Source organism: Nicotiana tabacum, chromosome 14 (assembly GCF_000715075.1).
Source record: "Nicotiana tabacum cultivar K326 chromosome 14, ASM71507v2, whole genome shotgun sequence".
Taxonomy (NCBI): domain Eukaryota; kingdom Viridiplantae; phylum Streptophyta; class Magnoliopsida; order Solanales; family Solanaceae; genus Nicotiana; species Nicotiana tabacum.
Window position 1 is genome coordinate 49,276,561 of NC_134093.1, and position 20,423 is coordinate 49,296,983.

The following is a 20,423-nucleotide window of genomic DNA, read 5'->3' on the forward strand; positions in this document are numbered from 1 at the left end:
AATCTCATGAGAGGTTCAGATACATGAAATATGAATGAATATTCGTCGACTACATCTATGATAACACTAAATATATATGAGGATATTAAATCTGGAGAAACAATTCAAGTAGAATTTGTTTCATATAAAAGACATGTAATTTTGGACCTCCAGTTCAAACACTTAAAAGTATAAAGTCAATGGTGTGTGCAATCACTGTATCTATCTTATATGTCTAGCATGACATGAAAATTTGATATGCATCTAAAGTCTATTTATATGACTTATATGACTTAACTTGTATGACAATCTCTACATGACTTAAATCGTTTAAAGCATATACAATTCTTGGTCCTAAGTACCATATCCTAAGTGCAATTTATTCACATATGTATCTTGCTATAACTATAAGCATGATAATATGATAGCGAGAATTTTACCTTTATGGAAGTATTGAAAAGACCATTCCATTACATATCTATCAAAAATGATGATTTCAAAGTGCAACATATTCATTCAAGTTAATATGGTTGATTTATTTATCAAATCTCTACCAACGATCTTTTGAAGATGGTGCATAAGATTGAAGGATCAAAGATGTGAATTGATTTCTCATCGGTGGAGTTAATATGCGTTGTACTCTTTTTTCCTTATAAGATTTTGTCCCACTAGGTTTTTCTTGCAAGATTTTTAACGAGGAAACCAAAAGGTGTATTGTTAGATATGTGTACCCTTTTTTCTTCACCAGAATATTTTTTCACTGTATTTTATTTTAGTTAAGGTTTTAAGGAGGCACATTATTTGTTGAATAGACATTCAAGGGGGAGTGTTATAGATAGTATTTTATTTATCGTGAGTGTGCATCTTTTAGAGATATTTTAAAATTTGTTACTTTGTGGCTAAGTCACATTTTTCCTATAAATAGAGGAGTTCTATTCAATTATAATTCATCCCAAATCAATAAGAATTCTCTCTCTACAATTCTGCTCTTCTTCTTCCTCTTTTATTGTTTTGTAACATATCATTTATTGTATATTATTATTAAATTTTTATTAAATAGATTTACATGCAATTATAGAAACGCTTTAGTCATTCAAGTTCTTGAAAACTCCTTTTTTTTTCACCCGTCCCATTAGGGGATTAATAATGTCCCCACTTATCCTCCAGCATCACTTGAATTCTCAACCTACCTAGATGGAGGATGTGCCCAACCACTAAAGCAACCTCTTGTCAAGTTCTTGAAAACTCTTATAAATTTTATTTTGGATAGCAATTTTGAGTTTTCCGAAGTTTAATTTTGTCTCGGTCATTAAAATTTGACTCGTAATCCGTAAGACAATTAAAATGGTAGCTTATTAATGGTAGAAACTTTGCTTTATATTCTTATGGTGTAAGACAAAAAAATGATTGAATAAATAAACTATAAAAACTGATCCTGCGGTTGTGGATAAAAAACGACTGCACAGTAAATGTATAGACCAACTTTACTTGCTAGTACGCCTCAATGCAGCCAAACAGAACTGCTGAGGAGGCTCTTCATTATCTTCCCTTCAATGGAACATATGGTAATTATATGTTAGCTGATAAGCATTAAGTGCTGATATATTTGATGTTTAATGAAAAAATACTGATAAGTTGTATTATTTTATTAAAATAACTAAAATACTTTTAAATATTTTGCAAAAAATAAATTTAAAAGTATCTTTATGTCACGATTCAAAATCCACAAGTCGTGATGGCACATAACCCGACCTATTAAGTCAGTCAATTAACAGTTAACACAAGTTTAATAAAATAAATGTGATCAATAATTGATATATCTGGATTCCGAACAATAACCCAAGGACTAGTAGTACAAGACATGAGCTACTAAGACTTGATTATTACAAAAACAGATATGAAATAAATACAACTTCTATTTGAAATATACATAAATAGAATTCAACTCTAGAACTACCCAGGGACAAGTGGTAGCTACATCTGGATAGCACGAACATCTTCAGAGTCGGCACCATGTCATCCACTACAGCTTCGCTCCAAAAATCTGTACGCAAGGTGCAAAAGTGTAGTATGAGTACAACCGATCCCATGTACTTAGTAAGTATCTTTACTAACCTCGGTGAAGTAGTGACGAAGATTTTTAGTTAAAAGATACTCACTGATATAACCTATACAATAAATTAGCAATAGAATGATATTACAATATAACAGAAAAGAATACATGAAACGAATATGCTAAGCAATAAATGAGTACTAGAAGATATCACAATTTAGCATTTCTCAATATCTCGACCAATCCTTTCCTTCGAGCGATAACCAATAAACTACGATAGTAACTCCATAACTTTCATAGTGTGAGAAATGTACTCAAGATATCAAGTCAATGGCACGACAACACCCTTCGTGCATTTATTTCATCCTCACCAAATATGCGTATAATAGTACCAACCGGGTAAAAGAAATACCAATAATAGTAATGACAAAGTAAAAAATACACAGGTAACAATAACGAACAAGGCAGTACATATGATCAACGATAGCAGACTAGGTAGGAGGCATAGAAATAATGACAGCAATTAGGAAAGAAGAATATAAATTTTACTAACTAGCATGGTACAAGGCCTAGGTGTAGATATAACAAACAAGAGGGAAAGCATGATCTTTATGAGATAACTCCTAGAAGGCATGAATAACTAATATGATAGAAAGCTTATACGAAAGTGCAACAAATGAGGAACGGTATGGATGTAGATATAACAACAAGGGAAACATGATATTTGCAAGTTAAACAAACAGAAGGCATGGGAAACACAACAACAATTGAGATAGAGAACAAAAACAGAACAACAACGACAAGTCACATAGAAAACTTAGGTACAACAGTAACAACTCAAGGTAAGGGCATGAACGTATACACCATGAAAAAATATCACAATATAATGCATGTCCCTCGTCCTCGCCTGCACGGAAACACCCTTCGTGCCATAAATCCATGATAATATAAAAATATGATAATATAAATAAAATGGCACGGCATCACCCTTCGTACTATTACACTCATCTTCACATGTTAATGTAAATGAGAACACGATAATATGAATAAAACGGCACCGCATCACCCTTCGTGCTTTTACTTTTACCCTCATATGATAACGTAAATAAAATGGAACGGCATTACCCTTCGTGCTTTACACTCTTCCTCATATGATAATGTATATGCAATGGCACGACATCACCTTTCGTGCTTTACGCTCTTCCTCACCAAGCATATGTATACCAATGACAAGCAATGTAGGAAGTATAAATAACATCAAGAAGAGTGTTTAAGCGAATATTCCAAATGAACATCAATCACAGCTTACCAGCCAATAACAATTCAACAAACCTCAAGTACTTTATTATTCAAGTATTTTGACAAGTCTAAAAAAATGATCTTTAACTCAAGTATAGAATCCAATATCTCAAGAATACCGGTCGTCGCGATGTATTAATGATTAAACATAATGATGACCGAATTTAACACATCAATGGTTTCACAAAAATTCGTCAAATTTTAATCAAGTTATAATGAACTAAATCTTGGTTCCTAGCATTTAATTTCATATTCTTGGTAATCTAGAAGTCAAGTAGGGCATGAAACGAGAAGGTCACAAAATTCTACAAGGCACAATTAATCGTATAATCTACCTCCGAGCATAAATAACCCTGACACATGCATATACACTCGTCACCTCATATATGCATCACCCCCGCATGTAGCAAATAATGGCAATTAGTAAAAAAAAATTTCTCAACAAAGTTAGGCAAGATACTTACCTCATTCGGCCAAATCAATACTCAAATTAGTTTTCCTTTACAAATTCACCTCCGCTCGATTCAATCTAGCCAAAGACTACTTAAATACATCAAACAATGCAAGAGAAAATAATTCCAATTAACAAAGTTATGATCTTTATACAATTTCTAAAAAGTCAACAAAAGCCAATTCCGGACCCGCCCGGTCAAAACCCGGGTCTAAGGGTAAGTCTTGACTACCCATAGCCCCACGAGTCCATATACATATTTTATTTCCAAATCCGAGTCCAATTCGACTCTCAAATCCCAAATTTTTATTTTTTTCAAAACTTTGACAAAATCTCCAAATTTTTCCCTTAGATTCTCATGAATTTGATGTTAAATCTTATGTATAATTACGAAATATAATTGAAAGTTGATTAAAATTACTTACCCAATAGTTTGGTAGGAAACTCCTTCCACAAAATTGTCTCCCATCGAGGCTAGGATTCAAAATATATCAAAATAAAGCTAAGTCTCGAAATTACTCAGCTATATGCAAGCTGCAGATGTCGCATTTGGGACATGGGGTTCGCAAATGTGAACCCCGCAAAAGCGGACAAGGCATATCGCAAATGCGAAAACAGCTGCCATCGCAAAAGCGGAAGAAATCTTCGCAAAAGCAAATAGCTCACACTCGCAAATGCGAGGAATGTCTTCACAAATGCGGACTCTTCCCTAACATCCCAGTTTCGCAAAATGCGAGGGTTACTTCGCAAATACGATAGTCGCATTTGCGACAAAAATATCGCAAATGCGATGGAACCAGTACGAGCACTCAAAAATTATATAAAATCATTTCGAAACCAATTCGAAACTCACCCGACCGAGGCTCCAAACTAAACACCCACACCAGTCCAAAAACATAACACGAACTCGCTCGCACGATTACAACATCAAAATAACCTCTAGAATCACGAATCGAACGCCAAACGGCATGGAAACCCCCATGAACTTAGAGAACCTCTAGAATCGCAACCATGCGTCCTAACCATATCAAATCAACTCCAAAAAAAAGCCAAATTTTGCAAGCAAGTTCCATATGAAGAAGCGGACCTATTTCCGAAATCAAAATCCGAACTCGATAGCCTTAAAGTCAAACCATAGTCGAACCTAAGAAAATTCCAAACCTTTAAATTGCCAACTTCCGCCAAATGATATCGAAACCCTCTAGAAATATCCAAATGCAAATCTGGGCATACGTCCAAGTCCAAAAATATCATCCGGACCTACTGGAATCATCAAAACTCCGATCCGAGGTCAAATACTCAAAAGTCAAATCTTGGTCAATTCTTTCAACTTCGAGCTTCTCAAATGAGAATCACTCCTTAAAATCATTTCCGAACCACTCAAAACCCCGAGCCGATGATGCACGTAAGTCATAATACACTAGGTGAAACTACTCATGACCTCAAACTGGCAAACCGGATGTAATTACTCAAAACGACCAGTCAGGTCGTTATACTTTACAGGGAGGAGAACTAGGAGTGAAAGATATGAATGGAGAGCAATTTAGGAGCTTTGTCTTGGGAAAAAGAATTTTGAGAAATAGAGAAAATATAAGGAAAAATAGCAAAAAAATTGATACCAACTTATGGTTAGCTTTTAACTGATTTTTAGCTTATAAGAACTTTTGATATGTACAAACTGTGTGAGTAAGTCAAATATGCTTATAACCTAATTTGAGGAGCTTAATTGCTTACTCAAACCATCCCAATAGAATTTGAATCCAAACAACTTTCCTGCAGACCTAATTCCTCGTTCCATTAGAAAACAAACAAAAAGGCAAATGAAACCAAAAATTAAAGCTATTGAATATCAGTGGGTCGAAAAAACTAGCCATGTTAATTTTCATCACTTATTAATTGCCGTTTGTCATATTATTTTTTTGTATAATATAATGTTCTGCGTCTTGAATGATTCATGACAACGTATTAGAAGCTATAGAAAAAGAAAAAGTGCATCGCAATAACCATTTTACAAATGGAAAAGTGCATGACAACCACTTCAAGGTGGTTAATTGATTTTATGCTGATTAGATAACCTTGATTAGAAAGTCCACATTTATATATATATATATATATATATATATATATTCAACTTGGTTGATTTTGTTCAACATATTCTTAAAGGAAAAAGTTGTTATCCACATTCAGTAGCCATATAAATTTAATTAATTTTATTCGTAACAATATCACCCATTAAAATAGTAGTCAGCATTTCTGTGAGTTATGGCTTGTCATTTATTTATTTTCAGTACGTCTCTTTTCATGGAAATGTACTATATATGAAGTTTAAAATATTTTTTCCCATTATTTAAATTTTGATTACATATTGATTTAACTTATGAATCGTCGTCATAAGAATGTGTGTCTTTTTTGGTGTCATGCATGGGAATATATCTTTATATAATCACCTATTATAAACAAATAATATTCCATTAGGCGCTATAAATCAAACTCATTGAACTATAATTAGGGCTCTTAATTAAATTTGACAACTATGATATCCACCCAATATATACAAACTGTGACAACCAGAGGACAACAAAAAAGGAATTTTCTTTTTCCAAACCTTAATGATCACAAAATTGAGGACCCAAATGGCTTCACGGTAGTGGAAGATACATTGGGTAGTGGAGTTTGTAGTAATATGGATTTCCTTCTCATTTGTCTGTGACATGATTTATGGCTTATAATTTATATGGGTCCTAATAGAAGCACTTCCGCCGTCAGCTGAATTAAAGTAATTTAACTGCTATACTTTAGTAGTATATGATTTTGTGCTTATTGATTACTTAGGCCCATTAATCATGAAAACGTGAAAGATTAGTCCCTCTTTTTCTGTTGCACATATGTTTATGACCAGTCAACCAAATATTTTTTAAAAAGCTTAATTCAGTGGATGATTAACTATATATTCAGCTAAAAACGGTTAGCTGAATATATGTAGCCGGATGAGGGAGCGGCACGGCCTTAGTAGTCAGGAGCAAATCTAGAATATTGACAAGTGTGTACATTTGCATTTAGTATATCTTAAACTGAACTATATACTATATAATTATAAACAATTGTAAATTCGTACTAATATATAATTAAGAAATTGGTCATGAGCGGATCATGTTTCGACTGAACTATATTTGTAGTCAAATAATTCCTAAATTAACATTAATCTTGATGTATAGTCAATACTAGCTACGTAGATAGTACTTATGAAACATGTCCGTTCGTTTTCCCCATAACAAGGAAATTAAAGGGGAAAAAAGCTTTGAGAAACCCCTTTAATGATAAGTCACATTCCTAAAGAGGAAGCTTTAAATCAACAAGAATTTACCGGTCAAAAATTAGGGTTGAAACCCCACGAAACTTGGCGGCTTGTGTGAGAACGATGTATTGAAAAAGAGGACCATAACAACCTAAATTGAGACAGCTGCCCTTGTCTCCCAGGGCACCATTGCCTATTTTGAGCCTCAAACTTGTCCAACAAATACTTTCTAAATTAAATTAATACTGTAATAATATTAATAATAATTTATGTGTGGCTAGATTTTTATACTTTATACCATTCTTTACCCTATGTTTTGTATGTAATATTAATAATTCGAACGGCGTTTGAGCTTGATTGAGTTTAATTTTTGTGTAGAAACACATGTATATGAAGTAGAGAAAAAGTTGCATGAAATGATACCTAAAAGCACAAAATAGAGCACAAAAAGAAGATACTGCAAGGCATTGAAAAGTCAACATCCATAATAATGCAAGGTCATAAAAACTCACGGCCTTAGATATCGCAAGGCAGTGTCCAGCACATCAAGATTGGCGCCCCTAACAGCGCGCACAAGGCGGAGCGAAATTGGTGCCTCTAATGGCGTCTGGCACTGAAATATTGGCGTCCCACGCCCTCAGCACTGACGAGTCTTTTGAGCAGTTTTGAGTCCCAGTCACTTTTGAACTTTGTTATTTCGGCCTAGACTATACCCTGGCATATAAATACCTCATAAACTTAGTTTTTAGGGACGGTCACTACTTTAGGGCTAAACAACACATTTGGAGGCAAGAATTCACTAGGAGCAAGGAGGAAGATTCAACCACGAGTTTTTCCTTCTTATTCCTATTTTTTATTGTTGGTTATGAATTGTAATATTGTGTTTTAACATACTTTTATGACTAGTTAATTTCTTATCTAGAGTTTTGATGGATCCTTACGGAGGATGAATTCTTGTTATATTTTAATATAATGTAGCCTTTGGATTTCTCTACTTGATTAATTATGTGCTTATTTCAGTTGATTGAATTATCATCAATTGACTGTACCTATTTATTATGTATTGCTTGGGAAAGGGTACATATTTTGGTGGTTATTGAACAATGTCACTCCTAACGTATTAAGGAATCAATACAGCGGGTTTAAAGGTAGGTTTAGGAATTATAAAACTTTGAGGTGGTCATAGTGAGTGTTAAGATAGTGCCAGCTAGCGTAGTTCGGAAGAATATATCTATTAAATTGTTGTAGTTACTCGGAAGATAATTACGATACCTGAAGTACTTACGATCGGTAAAAAAATACTTAGGCAAAATTATAGAAAACGTAGCGGGAAGGATCCTAAAAATTGGGAAAATCATAATTCCAGGCCTCCTGAATCTTGTATCCAACGTCATCCTTGTTAGTCGATAATTTTACTGCTTTCTAGTATTTGTTAGTTGATTTGTTAAAATAAAAATCTCAAACTTTATTATTTAAAAAATTGTTCAAACTTGTCTTCTTAGTGATAGCGAACAATTGTTGTTAAACCTTTGTTCTATGTGAGATTCGACTCCGAACTCTTAGACTAGATTGATAATACTAACCTAGTGTATGAACAATCACTACTAGAAAACTGCCTAAAACCGTCCAGAAATACCGACCGAAATCGGTCGAAAAACTGGAAAAACCGACTGATTTCTGACCGACTTTAATCCGTCAAAATTAGGCTGGTTGGTAATAAATAGCGACCAAAGTCGGTCGCAATTTCCGACCGATTGCGGTCAGTCAATTAAATTTCACAAACGACCCAAAAAGAAAAAATCTGCCGAAAAAATCGACCGAAGTCAGTCGGTATTTTTAATTATGCAATTAAAAATACACTGTCTGGGAATCGAACCAGGGTATGTACTGTGGCAAAATACTATTATACCACTAGACAATTAGTACATTTTGGTTTAAGACTTTATTTTATTTTATTTGTACTCTTTAATTGTATTTTGCGCGAAAATAACCGACCGATTTCGGTCGGTTTTATTAAAAACATAAAATTACTTTGGTTGGTTTTTTAAAATGACTGACTGAAATAACCGACCGATTTCGGTCGGTTTCTTAAAAAATAAATTTCTCGGGACGCTAAAATAGTTTACCGCTTTTTTGCGCAAAACAAACTGTCATAAGTTGGTCGGTTTCGTGTAAAAAAATTAAAAAATAAAATATTTTAAAAAATCGACCAACTTTGATCGTTTTTTTGACCGACCGAACTCGATCGGTTGGCCGCAATCGATTTTGGCCGAATTTCTAGTAGTGAATACACTATAGTCGAGCATAGTAGACCAGAACATAGTATGTAATTGACTCAACCGCTAGTTTACTGAGAGTTGATTCCCCTGCTTTCTCAATCTAAACTTGATCAATGGTATCTAACTGCTTACTACATTGACTCTATTCATTCTGTACTTGAGTCATATTGCAATAAGATCTTGAAACTTATTTCTGCTGAATAAGGTTTAGTAAATCAAATAGACTACTTACTACTGACAATTTGTGAAAGATTATGGCCATTTTTAAGATAGCAAACATGAAATAACACATTAGGAAAATAATAATAATAATGATAATAACAATATTATTAATAATATTTTTATTATCATTATTATTACACCTTTGACATGCAAAGTCACAATATTTTGCACGGATTAAGTTCAATTTCTTTCTCTGACTTTGTCAAGCTGCTTAGAAATTTCAATTTTTAAGAACTTAATTTGATAGGATGATTGATCACGCCCAACTTTAGTCCTACAAAAAGATAAGCGGTCAAACTGCAAATATAATCCAGTCTAAGAGTCCGGAGTCGAATCCAACAGAGAATTAAGGTTTAGCTATAACTATTCACTATCACTAAGAAGACAAGTTCGAACAATTTCTAAGTTAAGAATATTAAGATTCTTATGTCTAATTAATTAACTAACAAATTAAAGTATTAAATTAATGATACAAACTAAGGGTCCACCAAACTATATAGAGAACCAGATTCTCTATTAGTTCCCACAGAACACACACACACAACAGTTAATAATCAACACAATAGAGTTTTACGTGAAAAACTCCCAACTCACGGGATTAAAAATCACTACTACACTCGTACGATTTCAACATCACTACTGAGCAAACTTCATATTACAAACTATTGTAACCTAGGAATTAACCTCATAATCCCTCACTAACTTGTAATAACTCTATTACAAGCTCCTTTGTAATAACTTTATTACAAAGCTTACAACTCGACTAACTGTAGCCAAGACATAAATACAAGGTTTATGGTTTTACAAAAGGTTTCCTACACAATACTTCTAACTAAGCTAAGTATGAATTACAAGTAAATCACTTTAACAAAGGTACAACACAACTAAGGACATATAATGACTCAATGCAGGAAACAAGTCCTTCGTTATGTTGTTCTTTGTTCTTGACGCCTTGAATGTCACTTGCAGATTGGCAACACACTTGAGAGAGAGCTTGATGAATTTTGGAATGTGCAAGTATGATGTTTTGCCTTTGCTTCATGTTAATATTACATAAGTGACATCAATCGAATGATGTAAGCATGTTTGGTACAAGAAAATTCCCCATAAAATGATTGGTGCACTATATACACTGTTGCGTATGTGCTGAGGCACAGTTGCAGCCACTTTACAACTGTGGGGAGTTGACTGGCACAGTCAGCAAGGGAACTGATGTCTATATGTTCCCTCTGTTGTTTCTTTGATTCTGAGTGTTGGAACATGTCCCGGACTTGAGACTTGTTGATCTTGAGCACTTTGAGGATGTGGAGTAGGTTCCCCATCTAGTTCTTAACATTAAGTTTGTTAGATCATCAAAATATAACATGACACATAACTTATCAATTTTTCCTTTTTTGATGATGACAAACTTATAATTGAAATTCCTCCTAAGAAACAGAGTACCATACATAGTACCAAAAAAGAATTTCGTATTCCCTCTGAACCTGTTGCCCCCTTTGTTCCCTCCTTCAATTACTTTTCCCTCTTTTGGCATCATAAAAAGATTAGTAACAAGTAATAAGCATAAAGAAGTCTAGCAGGCTTAACTCATGCCACATGTGTGCACACAAACATGACTAAAAACATAGCAGAGGAGCAACGTATGAATAGCAAAAATGACAGGATATTCATTAATTTTGGAAATAAACAAGGAGCAGTACCATTGTTACAGAATTATCCACAAAATAAAATAACAAAAAAAGGCCAGTCACTAAAAATGTCCAAACAAGGGAGACCAAAACAGAGCGAAGACAGAGTAAACTTGACACTGGGAAGGGAACGAGCTTAAGGAGCACTGGAAGGGGGAGGCAGATATGAAGAGGCAAGAGTTTTAAGGAGGATATCCATTCGAGCATTTGCGGACCCTTGCTCATTGAGTAACCTCTCCTTCAAGTCCCCGACCTATCTCCTAAGATCAGCATTTGTTTTGGTCAGACAAGCAACCTCTGCGATTTGTGTGCTACTGGAACCAGGTGCCTCTTGGGCCTGACTAAGTTGTCCATCAAGGATAACATTCCTTGCCCTCAACTTCCTTATCTCTTCATTGGTAATATTCTGAGCTTCAATTAGTTAAGAGATGGTGGAATTGCTGCCAACCCCTCCTTTCTTATCGATGCACTCACACTCTTCTAAGGTAGTTTTAGAGAAGCTCTGCTTGCGAGTACCCACCGTAGCCTTTCCCAAAGGGAATTTGAAGAACTCAAATACGTTGGTGATTAGAAACCCGTAGGGCAGCACATGATTACCATCCTTGAAATCTGCCACTTTCTTCATGTGTTCAATCATGATACCCGGCAGATTGATAGTGGAGTATGCATCCAGTGCCTCCATGAGGAATAAGTCTGCTCATGACGTAATGGAATGCCTTTCTGCACGAGGGAGTGGAACCTTGTTCACCATCTCGAATAACAGTTGGTACACTGGAAGCAGGGCCTTCTTGTGTACCCGTTCCCCCTGCTGCACTGCATCATCCTTCAAGATGGCATTTCTGAAGTTTGAAGAACAAGTCCCCTTAATGGAGGATATTCCTTCAGTAGGCACACCCAAGATGGTTCCCAACATAGCTTCATCCAACACAAAGTCAACCCCATTGACTTTTATGCAGATGTTGTTATCCTCGATTGTGAAGAAGTCGTCATAGAAACTGCGCACCTCTGCCTCATACACCTTAGGACTCTTATTTGTGAACATATGTGTCCACTATTGAGAGTCACAGATATCAACCAGTTGGCGCATCCCTGCCATGTCAAGAATATCAGAGGCAAATGTTCTGCCCCACAGCACCTTCTGGTTTTTCAGATTTTCCCTTCCTCTGTTCTTGGCCACACCCACCTTGGTCATCTTGGAGGAACCATGTTCCTCGTTGGCACCAGCCTTCCGTTTTACTGATTTTTGCACACTCTTCTCTTTCTTTGCAGATTTCTCAGACACAGATTTCTCAGCCACTTTCTAGCCAGACTCTCCCATTTCAACATTGCTAACCTCCATCATTCTCACATATGACTCTTTCCCAGACTTTGGAACAGTAGGTTTCTTGGAGGACTTACGAACTAAGGAACTGGGTTCCTCCTCCACCTCGTCATCAACGTCGAAAACAAGTGCTTTAGGCACTACCTCTTCATGTACTAACTTTCCACCCTTTACCAACCTTCTCCTCTTCTTTTCTTTCTTACTTTTCTTCAGAGCTGACTTAAGAGCTTCCTTCCTTTGCAGCCTAGTAGTAGGTCTTTTAGGAGTGGGTGTTTTGGTAGTTGACCTTCTACTCCTAGAAATAATGAAGCTTGCAAGGGCCACATTGTCATAGTCTTCTTTACTACCCTCATTCTCTTCCTCAGATAGAAATCTCATCTCAGGAGCGACAATGGTTAATGGCTCAGCATATAAATGAGGGGAGGGAGCGGGATCAGTATTGACATGGGGTTCTTTTGAACAATATGAGGTTTCATCACAAGTAGGAGCAGAGGGATCCTCTTGGGCAGAGGGGTCAGGTCCCTCATGTAGTTCCCAAGTAGTACTTTTAGGTGCCAGATTTTTTACAGGCACCAATTCCCTACCCTCTCTCTGTAGACTATCACCTCCCCCCTAAGACTCATTGGTTTCAGACACACCTTCATAACCACCAACCAAATATATCTCAAGAGCTATTGACAACATATTCTCTATGGCCTCTTGTGTTTTTAACTCCAAGGTAAACTCAGAAGGCATAAGAAGAGTATTACCTATAGGATCTGCAATATTCAAATTGAGACCTGGGGTAGTCATTGTTGATTCATCACCAGTACGAACCACACCTTGTTGTTCCTCAGAACTCTCTTCCAAATGCAGACTGGAAACTTCCTGATTTTATTCTCCCTCTACTATTTCTCCCTCAGCCATTTTTTCCGATGAGGCAGAGGGAAAGGTCGTAGCCATAAATCACTTGGGATTCAAAGTTTTGCTACTCCGATGAGAACCAGAACTTGATTGGGTTGGAGAAGAGGCAGTGGGTGGTTAGGAATCTTGCTTAGGGTTTGGACTGGGTGGCGTAGGGTACTTAGACTCTGTCATTGGTGCTTCAAGAGATGAAGATACAATAGGGATGATACTAGGGACATTTGAGGTTTCGAGATTCTCAGACATTATGGAGTGTAATGAGAGTTTATGACCGAAGAGAGTGTTTGATTGTTGAGAGAAAAGGAAAATTTTGGCTTTTGATGTGAACAGTTGTGAGAGTGACAGAGTTTGGGTTTATTAAAAGGGGGTGAGGGACCTGTTGGGAAAAGGGTATTGATTTTCTGGGTAGACAAGTCATTTTGTAACGGGTAGGACGTTTGGGTTCCAAAGAAAAGAAACTGACAATTTAATGATTAGGCACCTTTTTTAGCTGTTTAAAAAGTTGTGCATGAGAGTACAAAGGAACTACTGACCTGTGTCAAAGGAACCAGGTTCCGTGACTAGTTTTCTAAATGTGAGCCTCATCCTTTTGCCAAAGTGCAATACATTAGCTCCTTGTTTTCTCTGTAATTGTCATGCGTGTCTACCTGTAATGGTATAGAAATGAGTTAGACCTTGCGAAAAAATACTTTTTAGCTGTTTTACCTGTACATTTCTTTCATAACCAATCATCGAGGGACCGGGTTCTTAGCTTGATTTTATTAACCCAAGTTCCAGACGATTCTTTTCAAAGTGCTCTTTGCTCAGTGCTTTGGTGAAGATGTCTGAAATTTGATGTTTTGTGTTGCAAAACTTCATGCAGATAAGCCCTTTTTCAACATTGTCTCTGAGAAAATGATGTCGCATGTCAATGTGATTTGTTCTCTTATGCTGAATTGGGTTTTTTGCCATGTTGAGAGCACTGGTGTTATCACATAGTAGTGTCACACAATCAGAAAATATGCCAAAATCTTCTAACTGCTACATGATCCACAACAATTGAGCACAACAAGATGAAGCTGCCACATACTCAGCTTCTGCAGTTGAAAGAGCCACTGAGTTTTGTTTTCTTATACCTCATGAAATGAGACACGATCCCAGAAAGTATGTCATGCCAGAAGTGATTTTCCTATCCACCAGATAACCAGCATAATCAATGTCAGCATACCCGATCAAGTCAAAGATGTCTCCTGAGGGGTAGTAGAGAACCAAGTCCTGTGTTCCCTTTAGATATCTCAGGATTCTCTTGGCAGCCTTCAGATGAGATTCTTTTGGATTTGATTGAAACCTGGCACATAGTCCCACACTAAAAATGATATCTGGTCTGCTTGCTGTGACATACAAGAGTGACTCAATGATACCTCTGTACATGGTCTCGTTCACAGGGGAACCAGGTTTATCCATGTCCAGTCGAGTGGCAGTGGCAATAGGAGTGTCAATGACTTTTGAGCTTTCCATTTCAAATCTCTTCAGAAGCTCTTTGATGTACGTTTGCTGACTTATCATTGTGCCCTTAGGAGTTTGCTTGACTTGCAGGACTAAGATGAAATTCAATTCCCCCATCATGCTCATTTCAAACTCACTTCCCCTGAGCTTTGCAAACTCCTCACACAGAGAATCATTTGTATGTCATCAACATAAACTTGCACAATGAGCAGGTTCCTCCTCCGTTTTTTCAGAAATAAGGTGTTGTCAATTTTTTCTCTTGTAAAACCATTTTCTATGAGAAATTTGGACAACCTTTCATACCATGCACGAGGAGCCTGCTTCAGCCCATATAAGGCCTTATCGAGTTTAAAAACATGCTCAGGATGCTCATAACATTCAAAGCCAGGAAGTTGCTTGACGAAGACTTCTTCTTTTAGAAAGCCATTCAGAAATGCACTTTTGACATCCATTTGGAACAATTTGAATTCCATATGAGATGCAAATGCAATAAGGATTCTGATGGCCTCCATTCGAGCAACTGGGGCAAAAGTTTCATCATTGTCAATCCCTTCTTCTTGATTGTACCCTTGAATTACCAGCCTTGCTTTGTTCCTTGTTGTGTTCCCAAACTCATCAAGTTTGTTTCTGAATACCCACCTAGTTCCTATAATAGTTCTGTCAGCAGGTCGAGGAACCAGGTGCCATACATTATTCCTCTCAAATTGATGGAGTTCATCTTGCATAGCAGTAATCCAGTCAGCATCTTTCAATGCTTCCTTGATATTTTTGGGCCCAATTTGAGAGAGAAAGCCTGAAAAGGCAAGTGAGTTTCTCGACTTCAATCTAGTTTGGATCCCTAAGTCGAGAGGAGTGATCACATTTTGAAGAGGGTGTAAACTTTTGTGTTTCCAGTTAGATACCTGAATCTCATTGTGAGAGGATCCAGGTACTTCTGAATATGACCCAGTTGATGTGAGTCCCGCTTCTTAGCTCAACATCTGGGGTTTCTTGCACAACATCAGCAACTCCGTTCTCAGCTTCAGTTGTTGTGATCGAGGAACCAGGTTCCTCTACATCAGCTGGGGATACAGCTGTATCATCATCATTTGATTCCTTCACGTAGCTCATCATGTCAGCCTTTCCATTTGCCATATCAATGACTTCACCAGGGACCGTTGACTACTCTCCGTCTTGATCAATCTTATCATGTGAATCTTTCCCACGTAGGTGGTGTGATTCATCAAAGATCACATATATGCTTTCCTCAACACATTGAGTTCTTTTGTTGTAGACTTTGTATGCTTTGATTTGTGATGAATAGCCCAGAAAGATTCCTTCATCACTTTTGGCATCAAATTTTCCAAGAGCTTCCTTACCATTGTTGAGGACAAAACATTTGCAGCCAAATGTTCTCAAATGTGTTAGCTTGGGTTTCCTTTCGTTCAACAGTTCATACGGAGTCTTATTCATGAGGGACCTGATCATGCACTTATTCACCAAATAGCATGCAGTGTTAACTGCTTCTGCCCAGAAGTTTTTAGCAATGCCACTGTCAATCAACATTGTTCTCGCCATGTCTTCAAGAGTCCTATTTTTTCCTCTCCACAACACCATTTTGTTGAGTTGTTCTTGGAGCTGATAAATTATGACTTATGCCATTTTCAGCACAGAATTTATCAAATTTTGCATTATCGAACTCTGTGCCATGATCAGATCTTATACACGCAACATTGTGGCTCAGCTTCACTTGGATCTTCTTCACGAAAGCAACAAACACTAGAAAAGTTTCATCCTTGGTTTTGAGGAACAAGGTCCAGGTGTATCTAGAATAGCCATCCACTATAACAAAAATGTACTTCTTTCCTCCTCTACTTGGCACCCTCGTAGGTCCACAAAGATCCATATGGAGGAGATCAATTGGCCTTGAGGTGCTTACTTCCTTTTTGGGATTGAAAGAAGACCTGACTTGCTTTTCTTTTACACATGCATTACACACCTTGTGTTCTTTGAAACTTGACATCAGCATGCCCCGAACCAGGTCCTTCCTGACCAGTTTGTTCAGCAAAGCAAAGCTTGCATGATCCAATCTTCTGTGCCATAGTTCAGCATCATCATCAACAACACTCAGACAAGTGAGATCCCCATTTTCAAGGGACTCAAAATTAGCAACATAAATGTTCTTGTATCTTTTTGCTATCATGACCACTTCACTAGTCACAAGATTTGTGATTGTGCAGACTTTTGACACAAATTCCACTTTGTTTCATTTGTCGCAGATTTGGAAAACACTCTGTAGACTATATTTCAAGCCGCTCACATAGTACACATTTTCAGTTAAGTGAGTGAGTGACTTCCCAATTCTTCCTACTCCCAGAATGTATCCCTTTTTGCCATTGCCAAAGGACACACTCCCTCCTTGTAGGGCTTTGAGTGAAATGAAATCATCGATGCTTCCAGTCATGTGCTTAGAACAACCACTATCCATGTACCATTAGACTTAGGAACCCAAAAAAGTTTGGATCCCTTGTAGTGAGGAAAGGGTCGAATTAAACTTCTTTTTGTCCAGGCAGGCAGTATACGTTTTTTAACGGAGGGACCAGGTTCCTTAGTAATAGTTACCTTTTCAACAAACACCTTGTTTCTCTGTTGGGACTGAATTCTAGCCTTACAGTTTTCTTTAAAGTGACCAGTGTTGCCAAAGTAAGTGTAAAGCTAGTTATCAGGGACAGTAACATATTTGCTATGTGAATTGTAGGGAGTCTTTTTCCTTTGGAACCCGACTCCCTGCCTGTTCCCACTATTACTTGTATGCATGGCAGCAATTGTATCAGAGGACCAGGTCCACTTTAGAGATTTTTTGAGGTCATTTTTAACTCTGCCTAGATCTTCTTAAAGTTGTCTGTTTCTTTCAAGTTTAGCACACAGACTAGATTTCACATATTGAAGTTCATTTTCAAGCTTAATATATGCCTCACTTGCAACTTCCTTCCCCTTTTGGACAGTCCCAGAACTGTTTCCCCTTTTTAATTCCTCTATTGTTTCTTTTAGGTCCATGACGACTACTAACGAGTCATCTATCTCATTCTTTATGTTTTCAACCTTTTTAATCATAACATTTTTTCTTTTACTAGATTCTCGATAGTTTCTTTTAGGTCGGCCACTACAACTACCAAATTATCTCTCTCATTTTCCACCTCTCCTAGCTCTATAGTTAAGGCATTTTTATCATTTATAAGATTGTAATAAGTGTCAATTAAAATATTTCCCAAAGATATAAGCTTTTTCTGAGAGTAAGACTTCAGATTTCTTTGAACGTCTAGAACGTTTACCTCATCATCATCATTATCTTCATCATCGTCAGTTTTTTCCATCAGGGCAAAGATGAAATCATAATCAGCTGCTTCATTTTCGACTGTCATCATGGAGGTGTCACCTTGTGCATCATCTTCTCCAGATTCTCTGGAAGAGTCCCCCCATGCAGCAAGAGCTAGTTTCACAATATTGTCAGCGGCTTCTTTTCTTTTAAATCTTTTGTTAGGAACCGGGTTCCTCTTGGCTGTTTTATCTATGTTGTGCTTGTACTGGTCTTACTTGAGGAGGGGACAATCCTTGGTGAAATGTCCTGGCTTCCCGCACTTATGACATAAGTCATATCCTCTTGGCTTGTTGGAGTTGCCCTTCTTTGGAATACCTCAATTTCTGCGGACCATCTTCTGAAATCTCTTTGTCAAGTAAGCCATATCAGTATCCTCACCACTTGATTTATTGTTGTTTGTCTTGAGGACCATGTTCTTCTCCCTTTTGGGCTCTCTTCTCTCATGATCCTTTTTCTTCTTCATTTCATAAGTTTTCAAATTACCAATGAGTTCATCAATTGTTAGCTTTTGTAGATCCTTTGCCTCCATGATAGCATTTACTTTACTTTCCCAGGAACCAGGTAATACGCTGAGTATTTTCCTGACAAGTTTGTTCCTTAGAATGATTTCTCCCAAGGAATGGAGCTTATTGATGATAGAGGTAAAGCGAGTGTGCATGTCCTGAATGGACTCATCGTCCTTCATCCTGAAAAGTTCATACTTAGTGGTTAGCATATCAATCTTTGACTGCTTGACTTGAGTTGTCCCTTCGTGTGCTGTTTGGAGAGCTTCCCAGATCTCCTTGACAGATTGACAAGTAGAAATCCTGTTGTATTCATCTGGCCCAATGCCACAAATAGGGATTTTCTTTGCTCGAAAGTTTTTCTCTATAGCCTTGCGGTCAGCATCGCTGTATTCCTTCCTAGACTTGGGAACTGTCACTTCTGGTTCCCCAATGGTTTTTAGAGGAATGAAAGGACCATCAAAGATAACATCCCAGAACTCTGAATCTTCAGCCATAATAAAATCACATATCATTGTCTTCCACCATCCATAGTATTGGCCATTGAATCTTGGTGGTATGTAGGTGGATTGACCTTCTTCGAAGTTTGGTGGAGCAGCCATGAGGATCCTTTATAGGTGTTAGCGTGATAGAAAGAACTTGCTCTGATACCAATTGATACAAAATAAGGGTCCACCAAATTGTATAGAGAACCAGATTCTCTATTAGTTCCCACAGAACACACACACACAACAGTTAATAATCAACACAATAGAGTTTTACGTGGAAAACTCCCAGCTCACGGGATTAAAAATTACGACCTACACTCGTAGGATTTTAACTTCACTACTGAGCAAACTTCAGATTACAAACTATTATAACCTAGGGATTAACCTCATAATCCCTCGCTAACTTGTAATAACTCTATTACAAGCTCCTTTGTAATAACTCTATTACAAATCTTACAACTCGACTAACTCTAGCCAAGACACAAACACAATGTTTATGGTTTTACAAAAGGTTTCCAACACAATGCTTCTAACTAAGCTAAGTAGGAATTACAAGTAAATCACTTTAACAAAGGTACAACACAACTAAGGACATATAATGACTCGATGTAGGAAATAGGTCCTTCGTTATGTTGTTCTTTATTCTTGACACCTTGAATGTCACTTGCAGATTGGCAACACACTTGAGAGGGAGCTTGATGAATTCTGGAATGTGCAAGTGTGACGTTTTGCCTTTGCTTCATGTTAATATTACATAAGTGACATCACTCGAATGATGTAAGCATGTTTGATACAAGGGCATTCCCCATAAAGTGACTGGTGCACTGTATACACTGTTGTGTGTGTGCTGAGGCACAGTTGAAGCCACTTTACAGTTGTGGGGAGTTGACTGGTACAGTCATCAAGGGAACTGATGTCTATCTGTTCCCTCTGTTGTTTCTTTGACTCTGAGTGTTGGAACATGTCCCAGACTTGAGACTTGATGATCTTGAGAACTTTGAGGATGTGGAGCAGGTTCCCCATCTGGTTCTTAACATTACGTTTGTTAGATTATCAAAACATAACAAGACACATAACTTATCAATTAATAACTAGAGAT

At 37.1% G+C, this 20,423-nt stretch overlaps 1 protein-coding gene across 1 annotated transcript; it reads right to left on the reverse strand.

The window, feature by feature from the left end:
• Positions 1-16,945: 16,945 nt before the first annotated feature.
• On the reverse strand, positions 16,946-19,438 carry LOC142168934 (uncharacterized). The gene is made up of 5 exons (XM_075230110.1): positions 18,665-19,438; positions 18,128-18,538; positions 17,895-18,041; positions 17,577-17,669; positions 16,946-17,047 (listed from the first exon to the last, which is right to left on the reverse strand). Exons 1-5 carry the CDS (start codon positions 19,436-19,438, stop codon positions 16,946-16,948), a joined length of 1,527 nt encoding a protein of 508 aa, XP_075086211.1.
• Positions 19,439-20,423: the final 985 nt, after the last annotated feature.

Excerpts from the sequence above, each read along its gene's own strand:
- LOC142168934 (XM_075230110.1), bottom strand. The coding sequence starts at position 19,438 with ATGGCTGCTCCACCAAACTTCGAAGAAGGTCAATCCACCTACATACCA. Across the intron at positions 18,042-18,127 it reads AAAATGAGAGAGATAATTTG|AATGAGATAGATGACTCGTT; the intron begins GTAGTTGTAGTG and ends GAAAACATAAAG. Across the intron at positions 17,670-17,894 it reads TTGAAAATGAACTTCAATAT|CTTTACACTTACTTTGGCAA; the intron begins GTGAAATCTAGT and ends CCTGATAACTAG.